Raw genomic sequence first — 21,343 nt, forward strand, 5'->3', positions numbered from 1 at the left:
GGCTACAATTTATTTCTATACTTAGATTATTAAAACAGTTACTGTGAATAATTTGCAGAACATAATAACACACATACCAGTTTTTAGAACAAATGCTTGTTTGCAATGGTACTCATTTCATCAATCTTAAATTGATGAAGGTCTCAGTTAGGTCCAGCAAAAGTTAAAACCTTCCACACTGATATTAAACTCAAACCTCTGCACCAGGCACATTGGCTCACTGACCTATTTAAAAGGAAACCCAAATGGGAACAACCTGCAAATTTGTATTATACCTAAATGTATGCATTTACTGAAGCCTAAAGCACTTTAAAGCTATTGTAAATGGCAAAAATGCCCAAATTTTACCCAAATTCGACTTTGATATTTGGGGCACTTAAAAATAAATATCCTATAATAATGTTACATATTAATCATCCTCAGAATGTTCTTTACAAGTTGCAGAGATTGGACATTAGACATATCTCCTGCAAATCCTGAGAAAAATGAGTTTTTCACGCCTGCGTCAAGTGAAATTCTATATGCTAATGTCCTCATTATGTAGTATACCATACCTTAAATTAAATTATAATGCTAGGAGGTCACAGTATAAGTATTAAGCTTCATGAATAGTAAAAAACGAATTTTGTAGCACTTATTTTTGATAACCCAATCATTTTTGATAATTCCACATATTAAGGCTCTGTAATTCCTTGAATCTGACTTCATTTTCTTTTTTTTTTTTTTTTTGCTCTGTGCCACGTAGGCCGACGAACAAAGTGGCCTGGCCTCCCCAGGTCATGTACACATTAACCAGATTAAACTGTAAGAAACTAACTTCTTCACCCGAAACTGACCTGCAAAACCAATTTCCCTGATTGATCTTTATCTGAGATTGCCAATCAATGTTCAAGACATCGTTAACTTTTTAGTTTCCTTGCACTTGCCCTATCTTGTTTCAGCATCTGTTACGGTTTCTTTCTTTTTAAATGTTTCTTCACTACATGGGTTAATTATTACTTAGGAACTGAGCCAAGAATATGCTTAGAGAAATGCTTAAAGAGAGGAAAACCCTTAATTAAAATGTCTTCCTATAATACAAAATAATGAACCTTAGTTTTGAAACCTTTTTAAAACAACATTCTGAAATGCAAAGTTTCACCTGTGCAACTGAGGGGAAAATCCTGACTGAATAAATATTCCTGTTTATTTAGCTTGTCTCTAAGTGTTTGTAACATGAGCAGCTGGCAGTCTTTTTCAAACTAAAACATATCAATGAGTGTTCTATATTATTTTGAGTTCAGCAGGAATTTACTTCAGCAGATCTGTTTGCCTGTTAATATCTAACACAAGGTATCTAAAGAAAATGCTGAAAGTTTTTTTATTTTTTTTGCAAAACACCCAATTTCGTTTTTGGGGGCTTTTTATTCTTAGTGACTGTGAATTTACATTTTAGTTTTTAAACATTTAGACATCTTGCTTAATAGACTGAAAACATCAAGAAAAAACACAAACACACATTTGAGCTCATTACAGACATAAACAGAAAGGGGTTAAACACTCAGGACACACAATACGGCGCGCTTTTAGCCATGCATTTCGTGAATAGCACCATCGCTATTCACTTACAGAAATTGCACTAATGGGAAAACCACATAGACATTTAAACACACGTTTAACCCACATATCAATACTCAGGACAGAAATAAAGGACAGCCCACAGACTGTACTTAAACCAAACCATCTGTAAATACTAGTTGTAAGTCATATTTACAAGAAACGCTTCTCAATTGTGTTCCAAAAGACTGCGAAAACAGCCCAACAGACTGATGTATGTCCAAGAAGCGAAAATACACTCACTTCACTAGCTTTGACTAGCAGAACACCAAAAATCGCTCTGCATATCTTCATTCATAAAATTGCACAGAACAAAGGATCCTTGTATGTATTATGTCCATATTTTAATTCCCTGTGGATACAACATCACCAAGGAAGAAATATGTTTGTAAATCTAAACCTATTTAGATATTCCCTCTAGGGAAGCCGGCTAATTTACTTCACATCACAACATGGTACCTTCCAAATAAAGCAACGCATTCTTCTTATGTGAGCTTTCAAACAGGCATGCCCAAAATATTGCAAAATATACAATATTATAATCAAAATAGTGCTTAATGTACTTTTCGTACGTGCACCGTTCAACTAAACCAAATAGAGAAAATTCTCCTCATTACCTGTCTACACAAATTGCAATTTGCATATACAAACCTATACAAATCCAAAAGTTGGCCAACACAAATTCCAAAGTTCCAAAGCTACAGTAAGCGTTACTAAACTACCTTACTCTTCCAAAGCTACAGTAAGGGTTACTAAACTACCTTACTCTTACCAATCAAAAAGGTTATCCAAATTCTGACTGTCAAGTTCTAAATGACCTAACGGTCGCTCTGTTTTTTTTTTTTTTAATACTCACGCCAAAAAGGTTCTCAGTCAGGAGTGACATCATGTGGAGGATCAAAATCAGGAAGAGCAGAAATACACTGGGCTGCAGAGACGAAGAATCCCCAGAATCCCTGTGCACAGAGTACCTTCTTAGTAGAATCCTGTCTTGTCCTCCTCAGTAGCTTTCTGTCTCCTGACAAGATCACTCCCACAGAAAGTCACTTCTCTGATCGAGCCCCATGTTGGGCGCCATCTGAAGAACTGAAATCTTCATTCTCAGGGGTCTCACTAATACAAAAGAACTTGGCACAGAAGCTGAAATATGAAAAGACATCTTTATTAAACTTAATAAGTGAGGCCACGTCACACAAAAGCCGTAGCAACTGAATGAGTTAGTCTAAAGAATACAGAACACAGAGGTCTTTTATATGCTTAGGATTTACAAACTCAGCATAAAAGAAAGGGGCAGTCCTAGCTTCTGCAAGCATACAAAATACCTAATATGGACATACAAGATCTGCAAAATATTAGCCAATAGAAAAACATCATGTAACCAGAATGTCCCCCTTACGTCGTGTTTCTGCCCAACCCATAAGTCAATCAATTACAGCACTTATAGGTCAATCAGTAATGGCAGAACATGTCTGTATGCAGTTAGGCCAGCTAGTGTCTGAGATTGCTTTCAAAGCAAAGACAGAGGGGGGGGTGTTTCTACACGTTGCAGTCCAAAGGGCAGAAACACTTCATGAATAGAGCAGTCTGTGTAAAGGCAACACAAATTGATGACAAATGTAAGATGGAGTCAAAATTAAAGAACCTCACCTCCCGCAGCACCTCGCTCAACAGGTGTCTGAAGGGGAGCGCTGCCCGCTGGTTCAGGCCTACAGTACGGTCCAGCGGGTCTTTAAAATGAGACAGAGATGAGATTGAATCAGGTAAGAGATCACATCATTACGCATGGCAACATCGTTTGTTCGCAGCTGCGCAGCCAGGGTGATGCACCCCACCCCTTCCACCGCACCGCGCTCAATTGGAGGCCATGTGCACCCAGGCCACTCGCTTTACCTGCTGTTTTGGAAGCAAACACTACGGGCAACAGTGCTCACAATTCAGATGGAGTGTTGATTACTGGATGGTGTACACCTCATGGATCCCTTGCGAAGATGACAGGCAGTAGGGCTCACAATTTAGAGCCCATGTTGTTTGCCAGGCTGGTGTACACCTCATGGATCCCTTTTTTTTAATTACACATTGTGATATACGAGGTGGATGCGGCCATATCATCTGAGGCAGTGTGGAAGAAGAGGAACGTGTGGCGTCATGGTTATCCTATTGATACGTACGCAAAGTGGGCTGGGCTTGCGAATGCCAGGCCAGCGTAGGGGTGTGAATAATTATTCCAGGGACCTGGGCGTTGTTCAGTTCCTACCTGGCAGGAAGTGTACATATGTGTGTTTCTTTTGTAGTTTTGACCTTACAGAGTGTGCAATTTACATTAGTGTAGCATGTGTCGGGAGGGCGGCAACTATCGCTAATGAGATGGTGTTTGAAAAGATTAAATGGTTAACAGCACATGTCGTTGTCAAGGTTGTGGATATGCGCAGACATGTATGTCAATGGTGTGCAGTATTATTAAAAGTGTGTTGCAGGGCAATAGAAGGCTTGGTATGCAAGATAATTGTTTGGTACCGAGTTTTATTTTGGTACAAGATATTTGGGGAAAATGAATAAAAGTAGAACAACGTAGCAAAAGTCTCCTCCGTTTCAGCAAGTTCTTGGCAGGGAATCAGCCTCTGGCGGGGTCAAGGGTCGCGCTTTCTCCACGGACTTCTCCGCTCGGTCTGGCGTGAAAAACAAAGAAAAAAAACACAAAGCCTTACTGGCAGGCCAAAATCTTTTCAGTTCAGGGAGGGGGAAGGTGAGGGATCACCGCTTTGGTCGGGTCGTGAGGGCGAGGGACACCAACACCAGGAACGGGGTTTTGTACAGAGCCTGTTATGCTACGGGAAGGAGCCCGCCCTGCTCAATGACCACCCAGCGGGGATTTCTCCACCCTACTCCCGGAGCCCCGGAGACGGTCATGCACCTGTCTGAGCCACGAACCTCCGGGTATGTGGCTGGGCACTGCGTGGGAAAAGCCTCCTGGCTCCTGGGTCGTCTGCTTCAGGTCGGGAGTGGTACTGGCAGCGTGGGATGATCTCTCCGGAGATTCTTCCAGCAAACGTGAGTCACCTGGGTCTTCCTGGTTCTCTCTGACGACTTACTGATGAGGCGGCCACCTACTTAAGTTGGGCGAATCCTCTGGCATGACGTCCTCAGGGGCGGGACTTGGTAGCAGGCAGGCCTGAGAGTTAAAGGGCCAGAAGCCGGGGATGTCGTTTGTTCCTGGATCGGGTTCGGCACTTTCTCTTTCGGTGAGCTGTGGACAAGCAGAAGGATTTAACACAGGTAAGTTTCTGGGGTATTCCACGGTGTCAGACTTGGTTGTATCCTGACAAATTGCTGCTATCGCGAAGCCTACACATGTGAATGTGGTTGGATGGAGGGAGGATCAGCAGTGAGGCTACGTCATACACAGTGATAACACTTATTACAGTCAAGGAATACATGTCAAATGTGAATGTGAAAGTCTCACATATAACACACTAGTATATTGGTAAAGCCTGTCAACAGAGCGTACAGCAAAAGAAATCTATACATTGCTGTTTACTGTTTGTCACATGTGTTCTAGGATGTGCACTCTGCTCGTGGCTCCTGATACTTCTTAGAGCCACGAATACCCAGGCCGAAAGGGAGCACAATAATGTGCACACACACAGCAGGGGCATTGTGTAACACATATTTGTTTTTTGATGTATCATTTGAGATGCATGGCGATCACAAGTGGAAGGCTAATGTACAGACCATGAAAATTGATCAAGATGATCGTTGCATGTTGTGTGTAGTATAAGATATGTGTACACAGCAAAAAAACTTTTCAAAAAAGCTCTCTAAGCAGAAGAGGTGTCTCTCATCAAACGCTGTAGAGAGAATGAGTAAAATGGGTGGGGTCGTCCAACTGTTACAATGGTAAATGTTATAAAGCAATGAAAAAAAAAATTAAGGTCACATGGCAATCGCGCACCGAGAGCGCAAGGAGGCTGCACCCGACGCAATTTTGACAAAATATATTTATCATAATATATGTTTATTACAGTTAGAAATATATAAATGTTTAAAATATTTTACATCATTGCTTGTTCGCATATACTGTTTAAAGTTATTTAGATATACTTTTGAGACAAAAAAACAAAAAATGAGGGAATGGCGTACCTGGCGCGACACTGTATGTCTGTGATGTAACACAGGGCCTGGCAGCATGTACTTGTTGCATACGCAACACGCAGGGGGCGCAACCCCATACATACATGATGTAACGTGGGGCTTTGTACTGTGTACCCGTCGGATACCAAAGTAGCAGCTGGGGTGACTTCATGTGTATATGATGTTACGCGGGATGCGGTGCCACGAAGTCATTGGATACGAAATGCGCATCATTTACGAGTTTAGCAACATGGCAGATAGGATTCGTATGGTGATGGAGCTTGGTGCGCTACTGGTATGGTAGTGCAGTTTTTCCCGGAAGAAAAATATATATAAGTATTTTTTGGGGAAGATATAAAACATTACATAATTTTTAAAGTTAAAAAAAGAAGTATAATAGAGTTCCAAAATATTAAAAAAAATATTTGAAAAAATATAGGTTTTAGAAACATTAAAATAAGAAATTAACATTTAAAAAACCTTTGAAATTCACAGAAAAAATCATAGGTTTCAGGCACGTTATAGTTAGGAAATAGCATTTAAAAAAACCTTAGAAATTCACTAAAAAAACATAGGTTTCAGGGACGTTATAGTTAGTTTGACATTTGACTCATATAAAAGCAGAGCAATTTGCCTGTTCTAGTTAGTTGAGCTAACTATAACTTGCGCACCCGCAATGCACTGCTGATGATGTCACATATTACATCACTCATGACACGGTCAGTGACATCACTGATGACATCACTGATGACATCTCAAATTACATCACTCATGACATCACTCATGACATCATCCACGTGACAATCTGATGCACGTACTGATGCTCTAATATAAACTTTGATACACCCATTCTAAAATGCTGACTACTATTTTTGAAACCGTACACAGAGGAATGCCATATACTACATAGCACTCTCTACACACACATCCAGTCATTTATACTTGTAGTTACTCATCAATACAGGACTATAATATGCACTCATACATCTATACATGCAGTCACACTCTGCCACTCATCCATAGAGTTACTCACACACCTAGTCAGTAAAGCAAAGAATCAATCACATACCCATTTAGTCATGTATACAGTTACACACACCAACTTCGTTATTTTTAGACATACCACATCCCTTTTTTATACAGATACTAACACGTATTTACTGTCTTATACAATCACTGATAGAAGCAGGCACTTATTTATACACTCACTCTTCAAATTACTTACTCTCATGTATAGTCATTAATATATTCCAACACTCACATCTACTGCCTTAAAACATATGTAGTTACTCACAGATATACCACTGAGACATTTATTCACTCACCAACACACCCATAGACACACTAATTCACTCATAAAGCCCTTCGCAGATGCACTTTTTAATCCATACAACCACTGAATCACCCACTCAGACATCTATGCAGAGACTCATACACCCCCCATGCACCCACCCACACAGACACTCAGGGACCCATACAGATACTCAGACAACAAATCAATAACCTATATAGACACTCATGTAGCTATTCAGCAACCCATGCAGTTGCTTACACACCAACGGAGAGACTAATACAGACTTTTACACAGTTAAGTCACTAGCCCATGCATTCGGTATGACATGTTCAATCACTCACTTATACAGTCAGTCACTCACCTACTAGATAATCCCTTTAGCCACTGGTAAATGCATTCATTTTTCAATACACCATGGCATCTATATATAAAACATATTTAACCTTTACAGAAACACACATTCACTGGATGATGTCATGAGTGATGTCATGAGTGATGTCATCAGTGATGTCACTGACCATGTCATGAGTGATGTAATATGTGACATCATCAGCAGTGCATTACGGGCGTGCAAATTGCAGTTAGTTCAACTAACTATAACAGGCGAATTTCTCTGGTTTTATATGAGTCAAATGTCCAACTAACTATAACATCCCTGAAACCTATGTTTTTTTTAGTGAATATCTAAGGTTTTTTAAATGCTAATTCCTAACTATAACGTGCCTGAAACCTATGTTTTTTCATTGAATATATACATATATATATATATAAGTAAGTGTGAGATGATGTTTCCGGTTCAGTATAAAACAAGAGTTTAGTTATGAACTTGGTCAAAAGTAAATGTGTTCCTTAAACATCTGAACACTCTAATATTTATATCTACATCCCAGGCTGTTTTTGGTGGAAAACATAGGTTTAGCACTGTTTCAATTTCAGCAATGTACTTACGCCTTCATGCTCATCAGCAATTATTATTATAACTCTTGCAAAGTACTTTAAAAAAATGCAATTCTTATTTTGATTTAGGTCTCCTTAAAAATTACCATTTTCTTCTTTGGTCTAGGGTGTGCCCATTGCACACATACAAGTTCAGTCTTTCATTTTATAGAATGAGGGAAAGAGCTCAGCTGGCACGTGTGTAAAGCAGAATTCTCAAAAATAGTACATGACATATTGACATAAATCCTTCTGTCTGTGGTGGTTACTCACACTTTCTTGAGGTCATTGTACTCAACGTAGAGAACATCATCATTCCACTCGAAAGGCACAATTTTGTGTTCACTCAGGGTGGCGAAGGCATAGACTCCGTGGGTGCAAAGGTGGGGATCAACATTGTTTGGCTTGTACTTGGCGGGCTCAGGTCTATACTGGGACCAGTTGGTGAAGTAGCAGATGAGTTTGTTGGAAGAGCCTATAAGACAATGAGCAGAGCTTAGTTCCGGCAGAATAGCAGTAAATTCTGCCCTATCTCATCCTAGCCATGGTATGCAGGAGTTGATTCTATACCTCTCGGGTTTGTCAGCCATGAAGGTCTGGAACCTCTGGTGCATCTGCACCTGCCCAACTATTCATTTACTTTACACATCCCATTTCTGTGAAAGTCCAAAAGCTATCAAACAAAGAATATTTTCGTAGAGTTCACCCTCTGATGCTGCGGTTTTGGACAGTACCACATTACAACGACACATGTATATATCTACAATATGGGTCCGATTCTCAGAGCTATTTGTGTTGGTAAATCTATGCATATGTCAGGATTCAAGGCCTTCATGCATTCATAAAAGGTGACCCAGCAGCCATAAATCTGGTATTGTCTGCCACTAATGCGGATAATTGCACAGGAGTAACTGCTACACAAAGGGTGTGCAGTGGGCATTACAAGGTGTGGGTTTGCTTAGCAACTTAGTGAATACTCAAAAACTTGGAAATTTGTAGACATTCACAAGCTCCCACCCAACTCCTTTCAACGTTGTAAATGGTCAAAGTTTTATTCCAGCAAAGGGCTAGAGTAATCCTCTTCCAGAGTGGGAAAGGAAATGGATCATCCCCAAAGTTCATGTGGTTTGAACCAGTGGGAGGTGCTGCGTCGGCCAATGGACGTATGCAGCACTGTCGAGGTAGTGCTTGCGACGGCCGTTGGCCGACACACGCATCGAAGGGGTTCTACGTGGAAATAAAGAAGGTCTTTCATTCATTTACAGCTCAGGCCAGGTTTTTCCTTGACGGCACCAGCCACCAAAAGATGGCCTTTCATCAGCACTGACTGAGTGGAAAGACGGACATCCATATAAAAACACAATGCTGTATTTCCTCTGAACTGTCACATGAGTGGATGCCGTATATTGTCCCTCTTCTGTTTCTTTCCTGTTTCTTGTTCTTAACTAGGGTTAATCAGGAGAGAGGGCTATTGAGGGTGGTTGCTTTGATGGATAGAAGTCTCACAGTATAACACATCTATTTTATACTTATAAATTTGAATAATGTTTGAGAATCAAGGTTGCTGGAGATGTGTCTGACTTCAACCTTGGAGTATGTCCAGAAGCACACATGGCCATGGTTATAAATAATGTAGTGTGACAAGTGAGTTGACAAGGCTGTGTATGGAGGTGCACAAATTTCAAGGTAGTGTGTAATTATAAATGTCAGTTATCACTGGTGCTGTGTAAATTATAAATTTAAGTTGTAACTATAACGTCAGAATTTCTGATGTTTGTATAGTTTAAGTCGTGTTTGTATAGAAAGAATACATATAGTTTTCTTGACTATAACTTATCCTTAACTTTTGTTTTTTTCCTATAATTTCAATGTTTTTTATTTTTATTAAAAATGTGTTTCAACCCGTACAGTCTAGTGTCATCGAGTGGAGTGTCGCTATGTGGAGTGTTGTACAGTACAGTGGAGGAGAGTGTCGTACAGTGGAGTGTCAGACAGTGTAGTGTCGTACTGAGGAGTAAAGTGAAGTAGAGTACAATGGAGTGCTATAGAGTGGAGAATGTGTGGTAGAGTGAAGGGGCATAGAGTGTCGTTGAGTGGAGTACAGAGTCACATGGAGCAGCATAGATTGAAGTGGCGTGCAGTGCCGTTGGGTACAGTGAAGTGGCTTACAGTGTAGTAGCGTAGATTGGAGAAGCATACAGTGTAATGGCACTAAGTGGAGTGGCATGTTGTAGACTGTTGAAAAGTGTTATAGAGAGGAGTACAGTGTACTGGCATAGAGTGTTGTAGAGTAGAGTAGCGTACAGTAAAGTGTCATAGAGTGTGGAAGGTGCAGTGATATAGAGTATTAAAGAGTGGAGTGGCATAGAGTGGAGTGGCATGCAGTGGATAGTGCAGAGTGGAGTAGCATAGAGTGTAGTGGTGTACAGTGGAATGGCAGAGACTGGATAGACGTACAGTGGAGTGGCATAGAGCAGAGTAGCGTACAGTGATGTGGCATACAATGGAGTGGCATACAATGGAATAGCATAGAGTGGTGTTTCATACAGGGGAAACGCACAAATTGGAGTTGCATACAGTGGATTGGCGTTGAGTGCAATAGCATAGTGTGGAGTACGGTAGAGTGTAGCGGCATATAGCAGATTAGTGGAAACTCGAATAGTGGAGTAGCATAGAGTGGAGTGGCGTGGAGTGGAATAGTATGGAGTGGAATGGTGTAGAGTGGAATAGAGTATAGTGGAGTGGCGTGCAGTCGAGTGGTGTAGATTGGAATAGTGTAGAGTGGAGTAGCTTTCAGTAAAATGGAGGATAGTGGAGCGGAGTGGCAGAGACTGAAGTGAGGTACAGTGGAGTGGCGTAGAGCAGAGTAGCGTACCGTGGTGTGGCATACAGTGGAGTGGCATACAATGGATTAACATAGAGTGCTGTTGCATACAGGGGAATAGCGCAGAGTGAAGGTACGTGCAGTGGCTTGGCTCAGAGTGTAATAGCATAGTGTAGAGTAGCATAGAGTTTAGAGGCATACAGTAGATTAGTGTTAACTGGAGCTGCATAAACTGGCGCGTCATACAGAGTAATGGGGTAGAGTGGGGTGGGTAGAATGGTGTTGCGTAAAGTGGAGCTGCATTGAGTGGAATAGCGTAAAATGGAGTGGCGTAGACCGGTGTGTGGTGTAGAGTGGAATAGCGAATAGTGCAGTGGCGAACAGTGGAGTAGCGTAGAGTGGAATAGTGTGGAGTGTAGTGGTGTAGAGGTAAATAGAGTATAGTGGGGTGGCGTAGAGTGGTGTGTGGCCTAGACTGGAATAGCAAATAGTAGATTGGCACAGAGTGGAGTGGCATTGAGTGGAATATTGTGGAGTGGTATAGAGTGGAGTGGTGTAGAGTGGAATAGAGTATAGTGGAGTGCCATACAGGGGAGTGGTGTAGATTGGAATAGCATAGAGTGGAGTGGCTTAGAGTGGAGTTGCTTACAGTACAATAGCATAGAGTGGAATAGAGTGGTGTGGTGTTGAGTGGAATGGCCTAGAGTGTAATTAGGTACAGTGTAACAGCACACAGTGGATTGTTTTATAGCAGAGCAGCGTACAGTGGACGTGGTAGATTGGAATGGTGTACAGCGGGATAGCATAGACTGGAGAGGTGTACACTGAGTGGCATACAGTGGAGTGACATGCAAACCACTAGCGTGGAGTGGAAGACAGTGTAGTGGCGTAGAGTTTAGTAGCATATAGTGAGATGAAGTACAGTAGGGAGGAGTGTTGTAGAGTGGAATGGAATACAATCAATCAATCAATCAATCAAAGCATTTATATAGCGCACTACTCACCCGGGGGGTCTCAAGGCGCTAGGGGGGGGGGGGTCCGCTACTGCTCGAACAGCCAGGTCTTGAGCTGCTTCCTGAAGGCGAGGTGGTTTTGGGTCAGGCGGAGGTGGGTCGGGAGGGAGTTCCAGGTCTTGGCGGCGAGGTAGGAGAAGGACCTTCCCCCTGTGGTGGCTCTTCGGATGCGGGGGACTGTGGCGAGGGCGTGGCCGGTCGATCGAAGCTGGCGTTTGGGAGCGTGTAGAGCATTGTTGCATACAGTGAACTAGAGTAGAGTGCAGTTACGTGCAGTGGATTGGCATAGAGTGCAATAGTGTGGAGTGGAGTAGCGTAGGGTGTTTTAGCATACATTGAAGTAGCGTACATTGGAGTCTTGTAGACTGGCGTGTCATACAGAGGAATGGGGTGGGGTGGGTGGGGTACAATGAAATATCATCTAGTTGAGTGGCGTAAGAGTGCAGTGGCATAGAGAGGAGTGTCATAGATTGGAATAGAGTAGAGTGGCTTAGAGAGAAGTTACATACAGTACAATAGTGTAGAGTGGCATACATGGGACAGGTGTAGATTGGAGTGGCGTACAACAGAATTTCTTAAAGTGGAGAGGTGTACACTGGAGTGGCGAACAATGGAGTGGTGTAGAGTGCAATGGCGTAGAGTGGAGTTTTCTGGAGTAACCTAAAGTGGAGTGGCATAGACTCCAAATATCATAGTGTGGGGTGGCGTTGAGTGTAATATTATACAGTGAAGTGATGTAGAGAGGACAGGAACACATTGAAGTTGCATACGGTGGATTAGCATGGAGTTGAGTGGCGTATAGTCTAGTGATTTAAAGTGGAGTAATGTAGAGTGTAATAGTGTAGAATAAAGAGGTGCAGACGGGAGTGGCATAAAGTGGAGTGGTGTGCAGTGGATTGGCATAGAGTGAAGTGGCATTAGTTTAGTATGGTAGAGTGGAGTACCGTGGTGTTATAATGTAGAATGGAGTGGCATGGAATGGAGTAGCATAGAGTGGTGTGGAGTGGAGTGGAGTAGAGTGGAGTGTGGTACTTAAAACAGATGTTGCATGAAAGTAGATGAACGGTTGTAGATGTAATGTGCCAGGACTATAGATTACGAGGTAAATATACTAATTATTGGTAGTAGGTTTAGTAGTGTTAAAGTTATAAGTGTTAAAATACTTATTAATATATTGTGCAGTGGTATGCCACTGTAACTTTGTGGTATACCACAGTGCATGTTGATAATAAGGCAGTATATGATTGGCTAATGTCTTTCTTTAGAAAATGTAAAAGGCAGCCATGTAGTTTTCAGCACACTTTCACTGTGTTCTGGGTAAGGGCCTTAGTATTAGGTTTTATAGCAGTTTTGGGAGAATTGCGCTTTTTAATAAAAAAATTTAGGTAGCGCAGTAATTTGTAAGTGTTAACATGGTAGTCAGTCAACGTTTTTGTGAAGATTTAACTATGCTTAAAAAATGTAGTGCACTATATTTACAAAATATAGTGTAGGACAGTATATTTTGTATCTTTTAAGATTAAAAAAAATTACTGTGATACTCCCGGGGTAGTTTCATGATACTCTGTAATTTTTTTTTAAATATGTTAAAAGTTATAAATATTTTTACCAGAACGCCGTAGCGTACCGAAAAGCAACATGGCTGGCTTTAACTATTGTAAAGGCAGTCATTATCCAATCACATAATGCCTTGTCATCGCTATATACCTTGATATACTTTCGTGAAATACCACAGAATGCTGCAAAATTTCACGGAAATGTCACTAGAACAGATGTCACTAAGTTAAAAGTGATTATAACTTAAAAAAAATACAACACGTATAAAGTTATTAATGGTCAAAAATCCGAGGAATTCCTATCTTGGTCAGAAGAAAACGGTTGTTTTATCTCAGATCTTGTGCATTGCTATAAGGAACAATTAGATGGCTCAGGATATGAGGCCCCTGCACATGTTTTATATTGTGTGCAATATAGAGTCAATTCTTTTATTTACTGGCAGCCAGTGAAGGCTGGCCAAGGCCGGATGTGCAGAGTGACATTTTGGAAGGAACAACTAAATACGAGCAGCAGCATTTCGAATAGGCTGCAATCTCTTTAGGACATAGCTGGGGCTGCATAGATAATGCAAATTACTGTAGTCAAAACCGTGAGAGTATGAGACCTCGTTCAACTGTTCTTGGGGTTTTTGCTGGGAGCAACTTAAGTGTCTTTCTCAAAACTCTTAACAGGCCAAAACAAGTCCCAGCAACTTTCTTGGCATGGGAGGTCATGGTGAGATATTTGTCCAATAGAACTCCCAAGCTCTTGACGTCGAGTGAAGGAGATCGACGGTACCCCAGATAGGAAACTCAAATAGATGGTCCCAGAGGTATGGGCTGTTTCCAACCATCAAGATCTTGTTCGCTGTTTAATTTAAAGCAACAAGAGGTCATCCATTTGTTGACTTGTTCAAGGCAGCTGGATAGGTTCACCATTGTTTGACCCATATTTGGTGCCAGGGCGGGTTACAATGCGGGTGTCGTTTGTGTAGGACGCCATAATGAAGCCAAATGAGCAGATAACATCAGCTAGGGACCTTCCATATACATTAAAAAGAGTGGGGCTCAAGGAGGACCCCTGAGGCGCAACACACTTAAGCTGATGGACCATCGACAGACATTAGTCTCCCCTGACCTAGAAGCTTCTCTTATCATGGAATGAGGTCAGCCTTTTTAATACTTTTCTTGTTATGCCAAACATCTCCAGTCTGTGAGGAAAGATGGAGTGGGAAATAGTAATGGAAGCTGCACTCAAATCAAGGAGAATGAGCGCAGATGACTTGATCAAGAGATCTTCCATAGCCAGTAAAAGAGCCATCTCAGAACTGTATCCGGGTCTAAATCCGCTCTACGCCTGATGCAGGAGATTGTGGTCTCCGAAAATTCGCTTAGGTGTCTAACTAAACTAACTAAATAAAACTTACAAGCTGTTACTAAACATTAAACTTAGTTAAATTAATTAAATATGGTTTAGCCATTTGACTAAACATTATTTACATATAAAAATCATAGAGGTGATGGGATTTAATTATTTTTTTAAAATAATAATTATAAATTGAATTGATATATTTCCATATTCTACTACGTATTAAACATTTAATGTAATGCTTTTCTGTTGAGATCTACGTTAATAATAGATATTTTAAGTTATTTTACATTTTTGTTTTACATTAAAATATTTAAAATATTTTCTATAGTAATTGTTAAACCTTATTATTTTTCCGTATAGAGATTCATTGGCAGAGAATTCCACCTACATGTGTAAAGAGACTAGCAGTACTATTACACCATTAAATCCGGCTCTAGCATCCCCAAACTCCTGTTTTGTGTAGAGCTGGTAGTGACTTTACGTTTGGAAGGGGTGAGTAGCAAAAAACTGTAAAGTTACTACTACATGCAGTAGTTATTTTACATATAAGTCAATCGCACGACAACCATTTTCACCTACAGAGTTTCTTGTTAAGAGCAGTGATGGCTTTTAGCAATTTTTAGAAGCACACATCCTACTATCAGTTTTGCTTGTGACTCTACTACAGCCTTTCTGGTATATCAATTTTCCAACACTTCTCAATGGACGATAAAATCAGGCTAGGCATCACTATATAGTTCAAGGCCGACCCTTTGTGCACATTACTAAATCAATAGCAATACCTGCCATGGTTTTAAAGTACTGAAGCCGAGGGCCAGGTCCCTGAGTCATGCATCATGATTTCTATTTGTGATGAAGACATGCTAGTCTAGATTTGAAAACTTAGGGGCATATTATCAAGGGGGTTTATCTCCGCTTTTTTGGCTTTAAAAGCCAAGAAAGCAGAGATAAAATTATCTCCCTATTACCAAGCTGTCGCTAACACCAGTTAGTGACAGCTAATAGGAGATAGCGACCATCTTGGGCCCCGCTTTGCATGTCAGTGATATTTATCACTAATGACATGCAAAGTGGGCGTGCCAAGATGTTAGCGACTGGAAACAGTCGCTAACATCGCTATCTCCTATTACCAACTTTTGGAGATATTCGCGCTAAGCGCGAATATCTCCAAAAGCTAACACCTGCCCTGAGCAGTTCTTCACCATGTTATCCAATGGGAGGTGGATAACATGGCTAAGAGCATTTGCTCGATAATGCATGAATATCGCTGACTTTTCAGCGATATTCATGCTTTGCGGCCGTTTTTTATCGCATTTGCGATAAACCTTGCTAATAGCAAGGTTTATCTGCGATAAAAATCGCCGATGTGCGGCGATAATTTTTGTCTCTAAACAAGTTAGAGACAAAAATTATCGCTAGTTGTTGGTAATATGCCCCTTAATTTTAGCAGATGTTACTTCACTATTGCAATGTTGTTCTCACAGATGACTGAGGGTGCTTTTTAACTACATGAGTTAGCCACTCTTAGCCTTGACCATGCACTCACCCACCATGTCTTTGCACAACCTACTTAGTCACCCACGATCTTTGTAGGCTATTCCTGCCACAGGCGTTAGTGCGTCTAGTCTCCAGTGCACTTAAAGACACAGATATATCACACACACACACACACACACACACACACACACACACACACACACACACACACACACAGAAGCAGGTCCATATGTATAACAGTTATTGGAAAGATAAAATAAGATAAAATATATCTCACCCAGCTCCACCTGGAGAAATAAGGCCAAACCTGCAAAAAGAAAGAGATAAAATAAAATCAAAGTTGTGTTGACAACCGTGTCCATCTGTCTACATTCAAGAGTCATATTGTATGTTGCTGTATTCTAAAAGTATTTAAATACATCTTTCTTTCTCCTTATGTGGATCACAAACAATTCCCTGCTGTGTAGGATAAAAGAAGACAATATAATGGATATACGCTAAAATATATAATATCTCTCCGCCAAAGACGAGAATGTAAATGTAAATGTAAATGTAATATACTTGTAAAGCGCACAGCTGCCCCAGCAATGGGGCGTCCCGGCGCTGTATAACTCTGGGGAACCCGTCCTGGCTTTCCCTGTGGGATGGTCCCTTGCTGGGAGTCCCCAAGGTGGAGCCAGGCATCCCCGGAATTGGTGGGGCCGTTGTAGAGATTAGGCAAGCTAATGCCCAGAGTTGCCGAGTGGAACCCCTGATTAGAGTAAGCACTGAAGCGAGAATTATCAAGTCCGCTGACCAAGGTCCACGACCCTGCCGCGTCGGGAATTGAACCCTGGTCCCAGGCTGACTTCTGCTCTCAGGCCTGCCGCCTCTAACCAGTGAGCCACACTACTCCACACTACATTGGATTTGCAAGATGAAGTGTGCCTCCTTGAAGAGGCAAACAAATGGCCTTCATCTTAGCCTCCAAGATGGATGACAGGTTGTCAATCATTCCCTTTTGAGCTGTTACCGGCTGATATTGGGTTTCATTTAAGCCCGTCAAGATGTTAAAGGTTTGACAACTGGTGCAACATTTATTATCCTTGAAATAGTAACTAATACTGCACCTGCAGGGCACCTATGTGTCTAGATTGTCGCTGTGTTAGAACATTCCTTTGTTGCAGGGATTCTGCACAAATAAAGAACTTAGTGCAGGAATATGGGACCTTGGCATATAGAGACTGGGTATTCCTACCACCTTAGTACCCACAAACCCAGGACTGACTAGCTATAGTGTCTCACTTGCTCTCCTACTCACTCACAGAGAAACAAATGATTAGACACCCCAGAACACAATACTTCCAGATCTCTCAGGAATCGCAGTAACAAGACACACCCTTTTGCTCACTCTCTTGTACTTTTCCACAATAAGATATGACAGGGACACAATGCAGTTTAAAATATTTATTTTAACTAATTTGCCCTAACATGCAGTATACATGCCACAACAATCAGGAAAATGCATAATACAAATACAATCAGAATAGCAGCTAGTCCATATATGATAAAGGGAGATGTCATCATACAAAAGACAATGGAGAAAAGACAATAGTGCCTAACCTCTCCCCTTGCTAAGAATAAGTATTATTATATAATAGAAGCTCTCTGGGCTTTGTCAACAGACCCCATACCTTAGCCTATAGATGGTAGATCTACATCATAGGTGCTGTCTCACTCTTCTCCCTGTAAATGTCCCTCTCCAAGTGTGTGTCACCTATTCATGTACCCCACTAAACACCCAAGTACGCTGTCCAAACAACAGCTGCAACAGTATGTTTTGTCTAAGAGCTAAGGTCTGGCCGGAACAAAATAACAAGAGGCATTGTTGTTCGACCTTGCACATAATGTTCAGTCAAAATCCTAGAAACATGCAGAGAGCAAACACAGAAATGAATTCTCATGTGAAAGCAGCCATGAAATTGATTGCAAAAAATAAAGACATGTGTAAATGTGTGCAAATCAGTAGGCAATCTGCAACGTGCTCATGCTAAGTTAGTGAAAAACGACAATGTCCCTATGGGCTACGTGACACCTTGGCTGGGACACTTGTGCATTGTGGACTCTCAGAATCTACAAGCTCCTCTGCAGCTCGTGTACCAGAGGAATCCTCATTGTAGGTTTTGTTAGGTCTTGAGAGAGAACTGTAGATCATGTGACATCTGTCTCATTGACCAGATAAACTGAATGCCATGCTACTTCCTGGCGTGACAGTGCTGTGTTGTCTTGTGAGCTAGCAATGACGAAACCCTTTTGGCACCTTAAATCCCATAGAGATGTCACATAAGTGATGGAGTGGAATGGACTGAAGGCTTGTTTAGAATGTTGGGTTCACAGACGAATAAAGACTTGTATTCCTAGCTCTATGTGTGACATAGTCATTGGCGGATCCCAGGCTGGGTTAGACGCTACAACTAGTGTCAAGATAGGAGATAAGTAACCCAAAAATCAACAATGCTCTCTCAGAGAGTTTGCTGTGGTCCAAGCAAACTGCTCCGGAGTGCCACATGCGTCGTAGTTGAAGTATACAATCAACACCTGACGTATTTGGAGTTAGAGCGCAGCTTCAGCTGCTATAAAGCAGTCAAAGATAGCGTAAGATTGCAGAGAATCTACACATTGTTGGCTGAGAATCTGCAGGTCAGGCCATACAAAAAGGTACTGCACTGCCACGTAAACTTTAGTTATACTTTAGATGGAGCTTTACTATCAAAGGTGCATATGTACTGAAACAGAAAAGAAGCTCTACCGGCAAAATGCAAAATACAATAGCTGGATTGCTTGAATAGAGACATATGATGATTTTATTGATGTTCATTGATGCACTTAAAAAGTCTAATAACAAAAATATTATCAAGTACGTCAAAACTTTAGCTGGTGATGGTGTGAAAGACATCAGAAAAAAATTGCTGCGAACTGACAAAGTTATGTCCCGTCCTTCCTGTGGCAGGGACACCTCCAAATTTGAGTTGGCTGAAACGTGTCTTTTCTCTGTTGTCCACTTCCATTTCCTTCTTGAACACCATTGTCCAGGTCCTTCCTTTGTTGTTACTACTTGACCATGTCGCTAATCAACTCCGTTGTCTCAGGGATCTAAGGTAAGCTTCTTTTTCACTTGTCTTAATATGAATCATGTGTTAACATTTGCTTTGGCCTAGTTTATTTTTACATTTCTGTTGCATGCAATTATTTTCTTATGTGTAATACAGTACTGTTCATTTTACAACTCATCAAGGTAAAATAAACACACCTGTCTTCACACTTAAAAAAATATGTGTTTGTTGTGGTGGTTGTGGGTGTTGTGCTGTGGTGCCTGTGTGTGTGTACATTCAACAGCTTGGGCCGACTTCTGTGGGATGCGAGCTGTCTCAACTACTATCTGTAGTGTCGTAATAGCATAGGCAGCAGATGTAGTGCCATCCGGTAATTTCAGATATGAGCCATCAGCCCATAACTCCCCATCAACACTAGAGAGAGGTGCACCTTGTAGGTCAACACAACCCTAGGTTTACTCTAAAGTGAGGCATATACAATCATGTAACTCTTGTGACTGAGGCTTAGTAGCTGGAAATAGTAGTAGTGTAGCAGGGTTTAATGTCAAACATCTTTTCAATGTGATATGAGGGGCCACAAGTGTCAATTCATATCCTGTCAAGCGAGTACTAGTCAAATGCTAAGTTTCCGTTTGAATAGGGTATTAATACAAGCAGTTTGTGTGACAAAACTATTCCTTCAATCTGACGTATAGATACAGCCGTTGCTGCCACTGCTCGGAAACATCCAGGCAGCACGAGAGTGACTGGGTTAAGCACAGCTGAGAAATATGCTCAAGGACGTTGTTTATCACCGTACATCTGTGTTACAACCAGGAGGGCACAACCTTCCCTCTCGTGTACATAGAGTGTGAAAGTCTTAGAGTAGTCTGGAGTTACTAATACTGGTGCAGAACAAAGAGCTTAGCGTAACTGTTGGAAGGCATTCTGACATTCAGTAGTCCATGGGAGGGGCATCGAAGTGTCTTTAGTCAAAAGGGCTGACAAAGATTTAATAATGTGCGATAAACTGGGGATCCACTGCCTACAAAAAGAAGTAAGGCCAATCAGTGCACAGACATCCTTCTGAGAATGGGCACAGGAGTATCTAAAATGGTCTGAATGCAATCTGGTGTGAGTGCACGTCCCTCCTGAGACAGGAGGTGACCTAAATAGGTAACCTCCTGTCTACAAAATTGCAATTTTTTTCTAGAAACTTTGTGATTATGTGATGCAAGAAATGATAACAATGACAGTGTTCCTTCTTCACACTGCTAAGGGATATCTGCAGCTAAAAAGATGCCATCGACATATCGGATAAGGACCACCCCTTTTGGTATAGGAAAGGAAGCCAGTTGTCTTTTTAATGCTTGACTGTAAATGCTAGGACTCTCTCTATAGCCCTGTGGAGCTCTACAGAACCGGAAAGATCTATTTTTCAATGTAAATCAGTAAAGATAATGGCTGTCTGGGTGAATGGGTATTGAGAAAAATGCGTTCTTTAAGTCGATCACCGAAAATGTAGTGGTAGTGGGAGGGACCATAGTGAGAAGGGTTGTGATATCAGAAACTACTGGATATTTGGGCACTACAATGTTATTATATTTCATAGTAATTTCACTACTACTGGGTTTGTTCGTATCCACCAAAACATCTGCTTTCTCTGTCTGAGACTTTTCGGTTTCTACAATTTTACCCTTTCTAGCTAATTCTTGCTCCTTTCGTAAACGCAATGTTTCATCTTGCAATTTAACTCGTCGTCTAATCGTATCAGGTATATCTGAAAAAAGTTAAGTCCCATCGACTAACCGCTTATAATCAACGTTCTGATCAGCTGGTTCTGTTTCGTCAGAATTATGCCACCAACCATATATTACCTCCCACCAGAATTTTTTCTACAAAATATAACTGGTCTATATCTTTCCATGGTTGAACCATATTTATGAGGATGGTCGCTGCAGTAGTCCGACGGGTTCCCTCTTTAGCAGCAGTTTTTAATGTATCTTTTTCTGCTTTAGTCAAATTAGAGCGAGTCTGTTGCACACCTTGCTTGTCTTTATCTTTATCCTCTGAATTA

General features: G+C 41.2%; 1 protein-coding gene across 1 annotated transcript in view; it reads right to left on the bottom strand.

The window, feature by feature from the left end:
- LOC144752699 (acidic mammalian chitinase-like) overlaps positions 1 to 16,578 on the bottom strand; it is a 397,830-nt gene extending 381,252 nt beyond the window's left edge. The window contains exons 1-2 of the mRNA XM_078640565.1: positions 16,473 to 16,578; positions 8,228 to 8,429 (exon numbers count right to left, since the gene is read on the bottom strand). Of these exons, the coding sequence (XP_078496691.1) occupies positions 8,228 to 8,429; positions 16,473 to 16,578 (308 nt within the window). The remainder of the gene's footprint in view (positions 1 to 8,227; positions 8,430 to 16,472) is intronic.
- Between the last annotated feature and the right edge of the window lie 4,765 nt (positions 16,579 to 21,343).

The sequence above is a fragment of the Lissotriton helveticus genome, chromosome 5_1 (assembly GCF_964261635.1).
Source record: "Lissotriton helveticus chromosome 5_1, aLisHel1.1, whole genome shotgun sequence".
In the NCBI taxonomy this organism is placed as follows: Eukaryota; Metazoa; Chordata; class Amphibia; order Caudata; family Salamandridae; genus Lissotriton; species Lissotriton helveticus.